The sequence below is a fragment of the Macaca fascicularis genome, chromosome 2, assembly GCF_037993035.2.
Source record: "Macaca fascicularis isolate 582-1 chromosome 2, T2T-MFA8v1.1".
NCBI classification, from domain to species: Eukaryota; Metazoa; Chordata; class Mammalia; order Primates; family Cercopithecidae; genus Macaca; species Macaca fascicularis.
The window spans coordinates 51,866,753-51,883,246 of NC_088376.1; the positions used below are offsets into that span (position 1 = coordinate 51,866,753).

At 36.0% G+C, this 16,494-nt stretch overlaps 1 protein-coding gene across 7 annotated transcripts in view; it reads right to left on the bottom strand.

Annotated features, from left to right (window-relative positions):
- Positions 1-16,494, bottom strand: part of HLTF (helicase like transcription factor) — a 55,414-nt gene that overhangs the window by 21,443 nt on the left and 17,477 nt on the right. For 4 of the 7 annotated variants that reach the window (XM_005546060.4, XM_005546059.4, XM_005546057.4 and 1 more), the window contains exons 8-14: positions 16,062-16,157; positions 13,202-13,277; positions 11,810-11,903; positions 9,168-9,247; positions 9,032-9,076; positions 7,801-7,890; positions 3,716-3,813 (exon numbers count right to left, since the gene is read on the bottom strand). In XM_005546060.4, coding sequence (XP_005546117.2) covers positions 3,716-3,813; positions 7,801-7,890; positions 9,032-9,076; positions 9,168-9,247; positions 11,810-11,903; positions 13,202-13,277; positions 16,062-16,157 — 579 coding nt within the window. The remainder of the gene's footprint in view (positions 1-3,715; positions 3,814-7,800; positions 7,891-9,031; positions 9,077-9,167; positions 9,248-11,809; positions 11,904-13,201; positions 13,278-16,061; positions 16,158-16,494) is intronic. The other 3 variants (XM_074031258.1, XM_005546061.4, XM_005546058.4) reach the window with 1 other exon arrangement.

Below are 16,494 nucleotides of genomic sequence, written 5' to 3' on the forward strand. Positions count from 1 at the left end.
TGGCTCATGCCTGTAATCCCCGCACTTTGGGAGGCCAAGGTGGGTGAATCACTTGAGGTCAGGAGTTCGACACCAGCCTGGCCAACATGGCAAAACCCTGCCTCTACTAATACAAAACTTAGCTGGGTATGGTGGTGATGGTGATGCGCACCTATAATTCCAGCTACTCGAGAGGCTAAGGCATGAGAATAACTTGAACCCAAGAGGCAGAGGTTGCAGTGAGCTGAGACTGTGCCACTGCACTCCAGCCTGGGTGATGGAATGAGATTCTTTCTTTAAAAAAGGCCAGGCGCAGTGGCTCACGCCTGTAATGCCAACACTTTGGGAGGCCGAGGCGGGCGGAATGAGGTTAGGAGTTCGAGACTAGCCTGATCATCATGGTGAAACCCCGTCTCTACTAAAAATACAAAAATTAGCCAGGCGTGGTGGCACGTGCCTGTAATCCCAACTGCTCAAGAGGCTGAGGCAGCAGAATCACTTGAACCTGGGGGCTGGAGGTTGCAGTGAGCTGAGATGCGCCATTGCACTCTGGCCTGGGTGACAGAGCAAGACTCTGTCTCAAAAAACAAAACAAAACAAACAAAAAAATCCAGCAAAAAAAAAAAAAAAAGGAAAGCACATGTGTCAGACTTTTGGTACTTTTTGAATCTTGATGACTAAATGGAGATCTAATTAACATTTTTTAAAATACTCTTTTAAAAAAACTCCGTATTGTATGGAAATACAGAAAAGGCAGATTTTTAATAGGAACCAGAACAAAGAGAAACATTTAAGTCAGGACAACAAACATAAAGGTTAAAGGCCTGGGATCCAAAGAATATAAAAGTCTCAAGAAAAAAAAAACAAGGTGAACTTTTAATTTGTCATCTATTTTCATTCCCATTCTTTACAAGAAGGTTTAGAGATAGCTTACAAAATAAGACATAAAAAAAAGAGTAATAAATGAGTAACATATTCAAGGCAGAGGAAAAGGGTAGCTCATTGGACATGGCAATACTGAAGTCTGAAGATCTCTGCAAAGGGAGTTTTTGTAGGGAGTGGAAGCAACAACCAGACTACCAAGGACTGAAGAAAGTATTAAACATGAAATAATAAAGGCAAAAATGCAGAGAGGATAAAACATGAAAAAGTAAAGCTGAAAACGCAAAGAATTTCTTAAATAAATTTGGTAAAGAAGAAAAGGAGATTAGAATCCAGCAAAACAAAGAATCCAATATGAGAAAACTGAATCAATGGGTGGCCTTGAAATGGGACAGTGCATGTTTATAAAGGGATTACACTCGGAAGAGAAGAAAATCAGCTTTTCTGGAGAATGAAGGGAGAGAACTATAGTTACTCCATTTCTAGACAGTGTTAGGCTATTCTGTTGATGTATGTATATATCATCCTCTCAACAGAAAATGAAATAGGTGTTATTTCATGAGATTACTTGTCTAAATATCCAGAACAAATATGTGGTAGAAGTAGGATTGGTACCCAGGTTCTACTCCTTTACCTGGATTATTTGAGACAAAAAAGGGAATATAAGTCAGTTCTAGCCTGCTCTGCAGAATGCTAGATCCTTTACTTGAGAGCCAGGAAGAGAGTATCTTGTTGAGACTGTGAAATTTTAATTCCTGATCATTGAGATCATTTGGATGTTTGTCCCCTCCAAATCTCATGTTGAAATGTAATCTCCAGTGTTGGAGGTGGGGCCTGGAGGTGGGAGGTGTATGGATCATAGGGGCGGATCCCTCCTGAGTGGCTCAGTGCTAACCCCTTAGCGATGAGTGAGTTCTCACTCTTTAAGTTCACGTGCGATCTGGTTGTTTCTAAGTTTGTAGCACCTCTCCACTCTCTCTCTTGCTCCCACTCTGGCAATGTGATGCTGGATCCCCATCACCTTCTGCCAAGAGTGTAAGCTTCCTGAGGTTGTGTAAGCTTCCTGAGGCCTCACCAGAAGCAGATGCCAGCACCATACTTCCTGTAAAGCCTGCAGTATCATGAGCCAGTTAAACCTCTTAAATTATCCAGCCTGTTATTTCTTTATAGCAATGCAAGAATGGACTAACACAACCATGAATCCCTATATGCCAAACCACCCCTCATTCCTTTAAATTCAGTGTGCATGATCTCACCTGGCAAGATTTTGCCACAGTTTCCTTTCTGAACTTTACATTACCTGAACTTTTCTAAATATAAAATTATAATTAAATACTGATTGTCCATTTTAAAAATACATCTCTATACTCCAAGCCCTAAAATAATAGCAGTTATATTGTTTATACCTCCATTAATACTCTAAACCTTATCCCGAAACTGCCATTCAAGTACCCATGAACTATCCTTCCCATAACAAACAACAAATTAAAGAAAGAACAGTTTCGTTGGAATAAAAAAACAGCAACAGAACATTAACATTCATTCTTCCGGTCCTTAGAGGAAAAATGATACACTAATCAGGACAAGGTGGATTTATTTCTTTTAAAATAAATAAACCAAAAACTTATATAAAAAAAGATAATTCATGTCATGGAAAAAAAGACTATATAAAGCCAAGAAGAGGTCACTAAATTTGACAATTAGACTATCACAAGTAGTCTTTTCCAATGCAATTTAGAGAACTAATGGTAGAAGCCAGATTACAATGAATTAAGGAATTAGTAAGTAAAAGCACAAAGTAGAAATTAACCCCCAAGAGTATGATAGTGAAGGAAAGCAGAAGAGCAGCAACTTAAAGATGTATATCAAGAGAATGTATTTTAAAATGAAAAAAACCTGAGTATGTATCAGGAAAGAGCCAGTGGGAAGAGACTAAATAAACAAGGGAAAAAAGAACAGATAAGCAAATGTGGGAAAAGAGAGAATCCAATGTAGAGATTAAATACTGGTCTTAAAGAGTACGATCTCTTCCTCCTCTAAGAAGAATGGCGAGGAGAGATAAACAGATAACTTGGAAGTGGCAAGAGTGGTGAGTGGTCCTTATATTCACAGGGATTCCAAGAGAGTCTTTATTTCACTATAACAAGAAATTTGCAGCTCAAACTAGGAAGAAAACATATCTAGGCTGCAAATAAACAATTAATGAAAAGGTTCCATTCCAATGTCAATGTTTCAGAACAGAAAAGCAATCTGGAAAAAAAAAATTTCTGGTGGGTAATCTTAAAAGGACAGGCTCTAGATTCAAAATGTTGGAAACTATATCCAAGATCCATCATTTATTAGCTGGATGACCTTAGGCAAGTTACTTAACCTCTCTGTGTTTCAATGTGGGCACCTGGAAAATCAGGATAATAGTTATGAGAATAAAATAAGAAAAATCCTTAAAAAGATGTTAAGGACAAACCAAATAAATAGGAGTTGACTAACTGTTGTTACTGTTATAAAAGTCAGTTACTGTTGGTTGAGCTCTTAGAAAAGAGAGTTCCAATAGTCAATCTGTAAATGTAGAGGAGTCAAACTATACATCTTTCCCACTTTGGGGGACAAAAATAGCAAAGGCAGAAATACAAACAAAATCTTAAGTTAGCAATTGATTATGTTCCTTTACCTTCTATAAAGAAAAATTTCTTCAATTCAGCAAACATAATCCAATTCACCTGACGAGTATTTGAACTTAGATACGAACTGATGACCAAGTATATTTTCCCCAATTAATGAGTCTTTAACAGAATACTTTTTACCTTATAGATAAAATACAAATTATGCTACATTTTTAAAGGGCTTAAAGACTTACAATCCAGTTGCTTAACACAGAAAGCGGACAGATGATCAGTGTTGTTCTTGGTCTCTCCTCAACATCAGTTTTCTTTGACCCCTCCACTGCACAAGCTCCTAAAAAAAAAGAACCATTGATAGAACCTTTAGCTGTTTTTCTGAAATATATATGTCAATAAGGAGACGGTAATAATGTGCCTCCATGAAAAGATAAATTAGGAACAATTAAAATGAAGCAGATAGACTTTCAACAGGGAATAAATTTTACCTCGTCACTCAAAAAAACTAAAAATCCACATAGTGATTATGAGAAGAACCAAAGGACGGTGATAGAGTAGGTCACAAGGAGAAAGTCTCTAATATTTTCTGACATAGTCATTCATTAAGACGAACATTTGTGTTATGCAGTTTTCTGAATTTGTTATATTTAATTTGGTAGCCAGCCAAGATGGCCCCCAATGATCTCTACTTCCTGATATTCACAATCCTATGTAATCTCCTCCCACACGCCACCAGGACTGATCTGTGTGACCAACAGAATATAGCAGAGAAGATAGTATGTCACTGCTGAAATAGGTTATAAAAGAAGAAGCTTCCGTATTGGGTGTGTGAGCTCACTCTCATACTCATTCTCTCCCTCCAATCTTTTACTCTGGTGGAGCCAGCTGCCACACTGTGAGGCCACTCAGGCAGCTTATGGAAGGATGCACGTAGTGAGGATCCGAAGACTACAGTTAGCCAGCAAGTAATGAGGTCTGCTGACAACTATGTGAGTGAACTTGGAAATGGATCCTCCCTAAGTCGAATGTTCAGATGACGGCAGCCCCTGAAGAAGAGTTTGACTGCAACCTTGTGAGGGACCATAAGCCATTAAACCATCCAGCTATGCCATTCCGATTCTTAGCCCTGTCAAAATGTGTGAGATAATAAATGTCTGATTTTAAATGGTTAAGTTTTAGGATAATTTGTCATGCAGTAATAGGAACTAATATATTTACAACAAAAATTCTTAATACTTTTCTGTGGAGCATGTTTAAAAATAGTAATAATAAAGTGTTTTTACAAATTCTTGAAATAAAATTCCAGAGCTGGTATCCCTTACCAATGGAGTATCTTTCAGTAAATTTAAAATGCAAATTTCTGAGTTTTCAAAAAATTGTATTTCCACGCTAATTTCAAAATTAAAATGGAAGGTGAGCAAAGTATAATACTATATCTATGTATCATTCACAACTTGCTTTTTTCTCTCAGTGCTGTCTACAGTAGTCCCTCCTTATCCACAGGGGGTACGTTCCAAGACCCTCAATAGATGCTAAAAACCATAAATAGTATCAAACCCTATATATAATGTTTTTTCCCTATATATACCTACGATAAAGTTTAATTTATAAAGTACGTGCAGTAAGAGATTAGTAACAATAACAAAGAATAAAATAGAACAATTATAACAATATACAGTTGACCCTTAAACAATGTAAGTTTGAACTATGTGATGCACTTACATGCAAATTTTTGTTAACCAAATGTGGATTAAAAATACAATATGGGCTGGGTGCTGTGGCTCACGCCTGTAATTCCAGCACTTTGGGAGGCAGAGGCGGGTAGATCATGAGGTCAAGAGATCAAGACCATCCTGGCTAACATGGTGAAACCCATCTCTACTAAAAATACACAAAATTAGCTGGGCATGGTGGTAGGCACCTGTAGTCCCAGCTACTTGGGAGGCTGAGGCAGGAGAATTGCTTGAACCCAGGAGGTGGAGGCTGCCGTGAGCCAAGATCGCGCCACTGTACTCCAGCCTGGGCAACAGAGTGAGACTCCATCTCAAAAAAAAAAAAAACTAAAACACCAACCACAACAGTATTTGCTGATTGCAAAACTCATGTATATGGAAGGCTAACTTTTGATATATACCTGCTGTCCTGCAGGGAAGACTGTGGGACTTCAGTATGCACACATTTTGGTAGACACAGGGGGTCCTGGAACCAACCCGACATATACTGCAGGATGACTGTACTGTAAGAAAACTTATGCGAATGTGGTCTCTGTCTCTCAAAATATCTTATTGTATATAATATTTTAGAACTGAAACTGTAGCACATGAAACTGCAGATAAATAACAACTGTGTTTGGGATTTATACTTATTAGTATTTGTAGCTCTAGTGTATTCATTTTAACCAATGCATAGCATTATACTGCATCAGCAGATTACAATTTATTTCCCATTCCCCTACTGGACAATATGTACATTATTTCTTATTTCATTAAAATAATGCTGCAATGAAAACCATTTTTTCATGTCTCCTTATTTATATCTACAGAGTTACAGGTGGTCTACATTCAGCTTCATTATATTTTTGTCCAGTTGCTCTCCTTGGTAATTGGCACTCCCATCAACAATGCATGGATTCCTGTTGCTGCGCAACTTTGTCAATACTTTGCATTGTAAGATTTTTTAATGTCTGAAAATGCGATGGGTAAGAGCATCCCCCTATTCCTTTATGTTTTTGAGACACGGTCTTGCTCTGTCACCCAGGCTAGAATGCAGTGGCGCTATTACGGCTCACCGCAGCCTCGACCACCCAGGCTCGAGTAGCTGGGACTACAGGCGTATGCTACCATGTCTGGCTAATTTTGTGTATTTTTTTTTATAAATGGAATTTTGCCATGTTGCCCACCCTGGTCTTGAACTCATGGGCCTCGGCCTCCCAAAGCGCTGCAATTTCAGGCATGAGCCACCATGCCTGCCCCTACTATTCCTTTAATTTGCATCTCCACAATAATTCTTAATCAGTGTATCTTTTCCAATGTTAGCTGGTTATTTGGGTTTTCTTTCTATGGACTCCACAGGTATATCCTTTGACTATTCTCCTATTGGGTGGTCTTTTTCCTATTGTTTGGGAAATTCTTACATAGTCTAGAATTGAATCCTTTGTGAGTTACACTTAATACACATTATCTTCTTCAGTTTTATCATTTTTTACTTTTGTTTATGGTACCTTTTGATGCATGGAAATTTAAAATGTAGTGGCATTTAATCAATCTTTTCCTTACGACCTTTTGTGCCTTACTAAAGAGATCACTATCTACCACAAGGACAATTACGATTATGGCTTCTGTTTCCATTCATAGAATTTTGTTTCTATCTGCTTCTCTTTCAAAGGTATGCTTAGTTTGGTTAAAACCAAAATGACATACAGCTGTGACTTTTAAAATTTTCTCTCTTGTATCACAGCTATGCATATGCAACTGAAAGCGGTTTCCAATGTGTAATTTAATTCTATCTCAATTGAAATTTCCACATTTCTTTAAATTTCTAAAATTCCACCCAGCATGCCTATATTTTCTATTTCTAATGATCTGATTCTTGGACCAAAAGTCAGCTCTTTCTCATGAGTCTGTTAGCTCAAATATCACCTTCTTAAACAAGCCCCTTCAAGTCAATCTTTACTTCGTTATCCTCCTTTATTTTCTTCACATTACTTCTCATTATTTAAAATTATGTTGACTTGCTTATTGTATGTTTCTCTCATCATTAGATTATATGGTCTATGAAAACAGATAGTGTGCTATATCCCCAACATGTAAAATAAATGGAGACCAAGGGACAGAGATATAATTTGTACCAAATCTCCTCAACCTTAGTTAAATACCTTCCCATCTCAAATATTTAGTCTCTTAAGCAGTGTTGTTTTCCTATGAATTACAAAATATAAAATCATAACAAAGATCACTAACATTTTAAAATGAAAAGCAAATTCTAATACCAAAAGTTAAACTTTTAACTTAAATTAATCCAAATTAAATTAAGCTTTAAAGCAGCCACAAATTGCTTTGTGCCTTCACTAGAAGAAATATTTCTGCTATTCAGGAGTAAGGGCCCCCCATCACATTTTGGCCCTAACTAAAACAAATACAATAGGAAAATGCACCAAAAGGGAAACAAATTATGATGTAGTTTTGTTTTTTTAATGGGATATATACTTTAAAAAATAATCTCTATTTTCTAAATTTCTTGTAATATGGCTTTATAACTTAAAATGTTAAATTTTTTCATTCAAAAACAGAAAACAAAAAACTAGAAAACCAGGATATTTACTGACCCTTTTTCAACATTTTCTTTCTTGTTGTAGGAACAGATGAAGTTAATGCACATGCAAATGCCACATCTTCTATAACCTTAGAAGATCCTGCTGATAAAACAACAAAGAATCTTAAAATTTTTTCAAATTATCTCCTGTGCTAGAGAGTACAGTTACTTTCTAAGGGTAAGAAATAGAATACCTTTTTCACACTCTTATTTTAAGAGCTTATATTATTAAGCTAAATATTTGGTAACCAAAATTACTACCTCTGACATTAAGCATATCTTTTCAACTGAGAGAAACGATATAGTCATTCATGGTAAGACTTGAGGAGAAGAAATGAAAGTAGGAGCAGTTGGCCGGGCGCAGTGGCTCATGCCTGTAATTCCAGCACTTTGGGAGGCTGAGACAGGTGGATCACGAGATCCTGGCTAATATGGTGAAACCCCGTCTCTAATAAAAATACAAAAAATTAGCCGGGCATAGTGGTGGGCGCCTGTAGGACCAACTACTCGGAAGGCTGAGGCAGGAGAATGGCGTCAACCCAGGAGGCCGAGCTCCCAGTGAGCCGAGATTGGGTCACTGTACTCCAGCCTGGGCGACAGAGCGAGACTCTGCCTCAAAAAAAAAAAAAAAAAAAAAAAAAAGTATAAGCAGTTATATGCAAAGTGATTCAGTTCTCAGGTGGAAGAAGAATTTTTCAAGGAAACAAATAGTTTGATTCCTAATGATAAGGCTGCCAAATTTACAGATCAGTCAAGATGATCAGTTATTTCCCAAATTGCAATACAATTTCTCAACGAATGAGAAATATAGTACGATCTGAATTACAGGAAAATAGAGCATATTTTAAAGAAAAAGAAAAAATATTATTTTCACATCTGTATAATAATGTAAACTAACAATAACAGTATTGCCAGGAAGACATTCTCAACCTAATTTTGTAATTACTATTCATACTACACACATAGGTTTTACTGAAGTCATTTTATAGGTAGTAGAAAATTGTTCTAAGGATAGTTTAAATATTATTATACTGTAGATTTTAATTTGCAACTATTCATTCATTTTTCCTCCTTTACAAAATTAATTTAACACCCATGGTAAGCTCCACGAAGAGTTCAAATGTAAACATCAGCCAAGTTTAAGAGCTATTACTAAAACATTCCAACCTAGCGAGATACAAATCAATGGAGTTGTACTTTAATAATCTTGAAGTCTAGATTATGGGTATATAGTATACACATACCTTTTGCCCTGCCTTTAGTTTCGGACTGTACATTTTTCAGTTTGCCTAAAAATAAAACAAAAATAAACATAAAAATGTGCAAAATAGGACATTAGAATATAGGACACATTATCAAATCAAATCTATTACATGTTACCTTTCATTTTCTGTGGTAATTCACTTGTTTCAATTTCCTCTGAATCACTGCTTTCTATGTACTGGACAGCAGTTTTTCTTCTAAAATTAAGTATACACAAAGAAATTTTTGGACCAACTCAAATCAAAATAAGATACACGAACATGTTTAATGCAATAAAAAACTTTTGTACTACTTGTTTATTTTCTAAAAAATTTTTTAAAGATTTTGACAAATGAAAATCAAATCTGCTAAAAACATTCTGCTTTCATAACCAGACAGATGCATTTACTATACAAAATGGAGTACTACTGTTACTGTTTTTGGAGACAGGGTCTCACTCTTTTGCCCAGGATGGAGTACAGTGACACAGTCAGAAGTCACTGCAACCTCATACTCCCGAGCTCAAGTGATCATCCCGCCTTAGCCTCGGGAGTACCTAGGACTACAGGTGCGTGCCACCACACCCAGCAAATTTCACTATTATTAAAATAAAATTGATAGCCGAGAATGGTGGCAGGTGCCTGTAGTCCCAGCTACTCATGAGGCTGAAGCAGGAGAATGGCGTGAACCCGGGAGGCAGAGCTTACAGTAAGTGGAGATTGCGCCGCTGCACGCCAGCCGGGCCAACAGAGCGAGACTCCGTCTCAAAAAAGTAAAATAAAATAAAATAAAATAGAGAAATTAAGTCATTCTAAAAAATTAATAATTTCAATACAAGGTTCAATATTTGGTAGTTCAACTAAAGCATGTAAAACTACAACAAAAAAGAATTGGCTCTTGGCCAGGCACAGTGGCTCATGTCTGTAATCCCAGCACTTTGGGAGGCAGAGGTGGGCGAATCACCTGAGGTCAAGAGTTTGAGACCAGCCTGGCTAACATGGTGAAACCCCGTTTCTACTAAAAATACAAAAACTAGCCAGGTGTGGTGATGCATGCCCGTAGTTCTAGCTGCTCAGGAGGCTGAGGCAGGAGAATTGCTTGAACCCGGGAGGCAGAGGTTGCAGTGAGCCGAGATCGTTCCATTGCACTACAGCCTGGGTGACAAGAGCGAAACTCCGTCTCAAAAAAAAAAAAAAGAAAAGAAAAGAAAAGAAAAATAACTGGCTCTCAAAGAAAATACTTCTAATACAATGAAATAAGCAGCCAAAAGGCAAAAATATAATTCTTTCACAATAGAAAATTTCATACATTTTGTGTAGAAAGTTTAACAGTGATTAAGTGCCTAAGAGCAAAAAATTCTGAAGTCAGACTGCCTAGCTTCAAATCCTCATTCCACCAGTAATTTGTTATGTGATTTTAAGTAAATCACCTAATATTCTTCAATGTCTGTTTCCTCATAAGATAGAAATAAAAATATAATCCTCATAGAATAAAATGTTACTACATGCAAAAAGCCCCTAATGTTACTACATGCAAAAGTCTGTTACACAATAAGCATATCTGTATTAGCTATAACACATGTGTCAGTTGTTGTTAGTTTTTCTCATGTCCTCACCATTATTATTTCTATGTCCTTTAATCTGATCCGGTCCAATTAACAGTGTTGTGTTACCCAGGTTTATGGTAAGTTCAAAGTTGTAACATTTGTCATTTATCTAAATCTGAAGGAATTAGATTTAGATAACACTGATGAGTGCTGGCTTTGTGCTTAGTTCAGACGGCTATTAATGACAGAACAATTTACACAGCCACAGTTTCAAAACCTTTGTTGATGAAATAGCTAGCAGAGACAGATTTGCGATGACTTGTGTAGATACTGATGGTAGACAATATAACACAACAAAAGCCCAGTTTTTAGACCTACCTCAGAGGATAAATGAAGTTTGTAAAGTTAACAGATTCAAGACAAGATCAGAGGGGAATTACATCTTTTTTTAAATTCTCCCTCTAGTCTATGTTAATAAAATACTGTTCATAAATAACTTTATCATGTCTTATTTCCACTACATGTGAAGAACTGAAACAATCAAGAATGCTTTTGTCAAGCTATGTAAAAAAATATTCCTCAGTTTTCATCCCCTTAAATCCACAAAGAAAACTTCTAAAATCTCAAAAAAAGCAAAAATCCCAAGATCTAGATCTCAGTTCCTTGATAAAGTAGAAAAAAGTAGTAGAAAGATGAATGATTATTAAAATTTACCATTTCTTTTATAGGTATCATTTTTCTTCATCTGTAAAATGAGAATACCCTATCTGCCTAAGTCATCGTGATCTTGGCAGTTTCAAATAAAAGAATGTATTTGAAAGAACTACTTAACAAATATAATGGTCATGGTCATCTTTATCTCTCTCTTTTTCTTTTTTTTTGAGACGGAGTCTCGCTCTGTCACCCAGGCTGGAGTGCAGTGGCGCAATCTTGGCTCACTGCAAGCTCTGCCTCCCGGGTTCATGCCATTCTCCTGCCTAAGCCTCCTGAATAGTTGGGACTATAGGGACCCACCACCAGGCCTGGCTAATTTTTTTCTATTTTTAGTAGAGACGGGGTTTCACCACGTTAGCCAGGATGGTCTTGATTTCCTGACCTTGTGATCTGCCTGCCTTAGCCTCCCAAAGTGCTGGGATTACAGGTGTGAGCCATTGTGCCCAGCCTCTATCTCTCTTACACATAAGAAAACAGGGTCTAAATAAACATATGACATAATCAAACCATAATAGTTTACCTTTTGGGGCGGGAGCTAGACAATTCTGACATGCGACACTTACTCTTCTCCTTGACATCTGAAATACTGGGTTGTTCACTACATCTAGATGCTTCTATTTCAAAGAAAAATGCAAATATAAAGTATTAGTAAGGTGTCTTAGAAACTAGTATTATCCCTCTTAAAACCTTGGTTTTCTAATTACTGATTTTCAGTTTTCTTAACATCTTCATTCCTTTCATTACTCTATTTTCTCTACTTTTTTCCTAATCTAGTATTTCCTCATTTCTAATTAAAAAGTACCTTCAAATTTTTATGACCCAGTCTTTTCTTTGTACTCATCCAGCCAATCCCCACACTAGCTGAATGTTTTGCTGTACCAAGGCAGCTAAGAGCTACTGGAACCACAAATAGGTGCTGTTATAAATTTACATGTTCAAATCTCAGCTGTCACCTTGTGTCACTTGGTAACTCTTCTTACTAAACACTGTTCAGCTCCCCTACCCATTCATCAGCATGATCCATACCAGAATGATCCATACTATATTGACCCCTTTGCCTAGATTCTAACTCCTTTTATTCCAAGATGACCTATTTCACTTTACAAAGAAAATGAGATGGTATCTTCCATAAAAATCTCAATTTTCCTATCTTTTAATGCACTCATTTATCTATACTTTCCCTCAACCTTACTTCTTTCCTTCTACTGCTAACTCATCTACCTATTCTCCTGATTCTATTTCCTCCCACAACCTACTAGTCTTTCTACTAAATCCAAAATCTCATGGATTCCTTTCTTAAAACCACAGAACAAAATCAAAAACAAAAAAAAAAAACCTCATCTTACCCTAACTCAGCCACCTATTTCTTTCCTATTCCAAACTTAATAGCACACAACTGTTATTTACAATTTTTCACCTACTACTCTTAAAATATTTTTGTTCTGTTCTAATCTATCTTTAGAAATTAACTTTATGAAGGTCATTTAACTGTAAAATCCACAGATCTCTTTCCATTTCTCCTATGACTTCAGAATTTGGCTCTAAAGCTAGCTTTTCAGCATTATCTGCTGTCATCCATGCGTATTACATTTTAAATACAATAAAATTCACTGAGGTCCCAAAATAAAACATATTCTTTTTAAAGTATCCTTTCATGAGATTTTTTTTCACAACCCAAAATGCTCTTCCCCAGTTCTCTAAATGGTATACTACCCAATTCAATCATCTCCTTGATGAAACCTTTCCTACCAGTACTCAGGAAAGACCTTTTAAAAAAGAGATCCTAAATTTTTGTACAGTACAAAACTAGAATTACAATATTAGGCTGAAAAAACACAAATCAAATATTGGGTCATATTCAAATTAAAGTTTACCAGATCAAATATTGGGTCATTTCAAAATTAAAATTTACCTTTGCTTAGTCCATCTGCCTTTTCACTGGTACTGTTTCCTCCAAGTTTCATAGCGTCATCGTTAACATTACATTCCTGGGTAAATAGGCATATTTCTTAAACAGTACTGCTATCAGTTTTAAATAACTTTAAATGCATCCTGTTTTATATTGCTTTACTTTGCATAATAAAAACGACTTAAATTGCTACCCAATTCTGAAGCAACTGAAGGGGAGGGTGAATAAGTGAAGAGGAAAATATACAAATTGATTTAAAATTTTTTCATGGGTATCTCAAAAAAAAAAAAAAAACTACTTGGTCTTTACCTTTTCAAAAGGAATACCAAAAGCAAATCTTAATTATAAATGACACATTAATGAAAAATTCAAGAACTGGGATTTACTTTATAATTAAGAATTCTCAGACTTCAAACTTTTCAAATCAATGTTCCATGTTCATATGGCGCCACTGCACTCCGTCTCAAAAAATAAAATAAATTAAAAATCCAATAGAGATACATAACTAGAAGAGTTACTTTAGATAGTTAACGTCTAAGCATTAGCTCCGAGAAAGAGATAGTAAACATGTTTTTCATCAAACGTCCTATCCAGTCTTCAATAATTACTATAACCATTTATATTAAACAGTATGGGGGAAAAAAAAACGAAACATTTATTCAAACATAAAGGATGTCCTTTGCATTCATCTTCTTCCTTTTTTCTTTTTTTCTGAGATAGAAATTCATTCTTGCTGCCCAGGCTGGAGTGCAACGGCACAATCTTGGCTCATTGCAACCTCCACCTCCCAGGTTCAAGTGATTCTCCTGCCTCAGCCTCCCGAGGAACTATGATTACAGGCATGCGCCATCACACCCAGATAATTTTGTATTTTCAGTAGAGACAGGGTTTCACCATGTTGGTCATACTGGTCTCGAAGTCCTAACCTCAGGTGATCTGCCCGCCTCGGCCTTCCAAAGTGCTGGGATTACAGGCATGAGTCACTGTGCCCAGCTTTGGATTATTCTTTATATCAAAATATTTTGCTCAGCAAACTTTTTCTCTATAAAGTTCAAAGATAAACTTTTTATCAGGTCCAAGCTGGATGAAATAATAGTATGTTAGAATCTAGAGGAATTTAAATCAGTATTTCAGTATACTTATGTTTGGAATATCTAAACACACTTGAAAGAGTGACTTTTTTTTTTTTTAGTAAATCCCTGGCTGGAAATCACATCTTCAGTTGCCATTTCAATTAATGTAGCAACCCAAATATCCTAAAACCTTCCTACTATAAAACACACCTCAAATATGTAACTGATCTTGGGGAAAAATAAGAGAAATCCTTATTGTTAATTGATAATTTCTCAATTAATAATTAAGACTAAAGCCGTAAGCAGTCTTACGTGCTTCTATCAAATCTGGTAACCTAAAACTTCAGTTTCAATAACCAAATGTAGGAAGAACAAGACATAAAACATTAGGTTGCTCAGGGTGAGGAACTGAATCTGAGACTTCAACAGGTTTAACTCTCAATAAAAGTAGAAAGTAGGAAATATAACTAAGTGCAGACATTAATAAAATAAAATCTCAATAGCACTGACAGGAAACTGATGTACTGCCTTCACTGAAAACTAAAAACAGGGAAGAATGGCAATTCAGAAGAGTTCAGAAAAGAAGTATATTGCATACATCTTTTTGCTATTTCCTTCTATTTAAGTTATTTGAATTTTCAGGTAAGAAAAGAAGTAACTGTTCCTCTCTAATAACATTTATTTTTCCCACTAAACTAATTTTTAATTCTTAGAGACCAAATATAATGTTTATATTATATACATATATATATACACACATACACACACACACACAGTTTCAAGAAAAGTCACCCTTATTCTCATCACTAGGATGTAAGTTATTATTAACATTTTGGTACAGATAGTGTATGTGAACAGACTTAAAACACACATGAATATATTATTTACAAAGTGAGGAACCAAACTTCACACAAAGATTTGTACCTGTCATATTTTAACTAAAAAGAATCATGAAAGTGATTATTCATAAAAAATACTTAATGGTTGCATTGTTTTATTAATGTAAGTTTTATGGGTATATCGTTTAACTGTTCCCTTGTCAAAAGATGTTTCAAATTGTCCACTTTTATCTTATTTTTATTTGTTTTAGAGACAGGGTCTCACAATGTCACTGAGGCTGGAGTGCAATTGTGCAATCATAGCTGACCATAGGCTCAAACTCCTGGGCTCCAGCAATACTCCTGCTTCAGCCTCCCAGGTAGGTGGAACTACAGGCGCCAGTCACCATGCCCAGCCTTTAAAACAATGTTGAGGAAAAAAAAAAACTTGTACTTTCTTTAGAAAAAATGAATTTCTGGTAACTCCTTTCAGACAGTTTCTTAGAAATGGCATTACTGACTGGCAAAATTGTTCAAAGATTATAAACAATTTTAAGTCTCTTGATACAAATTATCAATCGCTCTCAAGCATGTGACACCTGCTGGTGGCTCACACCTATAACCCCAGCACTTTGGGAGGCTGAGGCAGATAGATCGCTTGAACTCATGAGTTTGAGATCAGCCTGGACAACATGGCGAAATCCCATGACTTGAGACCAGGAGGCAGAGGTTATAGTGAGCCGAGATTGCAACACTGCACTCCAGCCTGGGCAACAGAGCCACACCTTGTCTGAAAACATAAAAAGAAGGTGGCACGAACTTTCATTCTTATCAGCCACACATGAGAGACAGAGAGACCATTCACCACATTTCTGAAAACACAATTTCTTGATAGTTTCTTTTAATGATGAAATATAAAGATTTCACAATAAACTGGAGGTTTCACATAAAGTGCACTTACTACTACTTTACCTTCTTCAGTAGATTCTTTTTAATTCTTTCAATAGGAAGAGGTCTGCCATCATGGAAGTTGGTGAGGATTACTGCAATGGCTGTAAGAGTTTTACCCTTAAAAATGTTTTAAAAAGAAAAATGGTCAGATTCTGAAACCCAGTTCACCAGAAAAACATTCCCATTTTAAAATCAAGTAATCGAATATCAAATATCATTCAAGGCCACAAAAGTGTACTGTATATTATACATGTCAATGAAAAATGAGTTAGAAAATGCTTTCCTCCACTGCATTAGGGAATTATTAAATTATTTACACTATAAAATACTACAAAGTATCTCTGAGAAATGTCATTTTATTGAATGACTGCTATTCTATAATTCTACATTTAACCTTGAACTATTGATTTTTATCATGCAACTATTTATAACTATTCATTTGCCATGAAGTTCG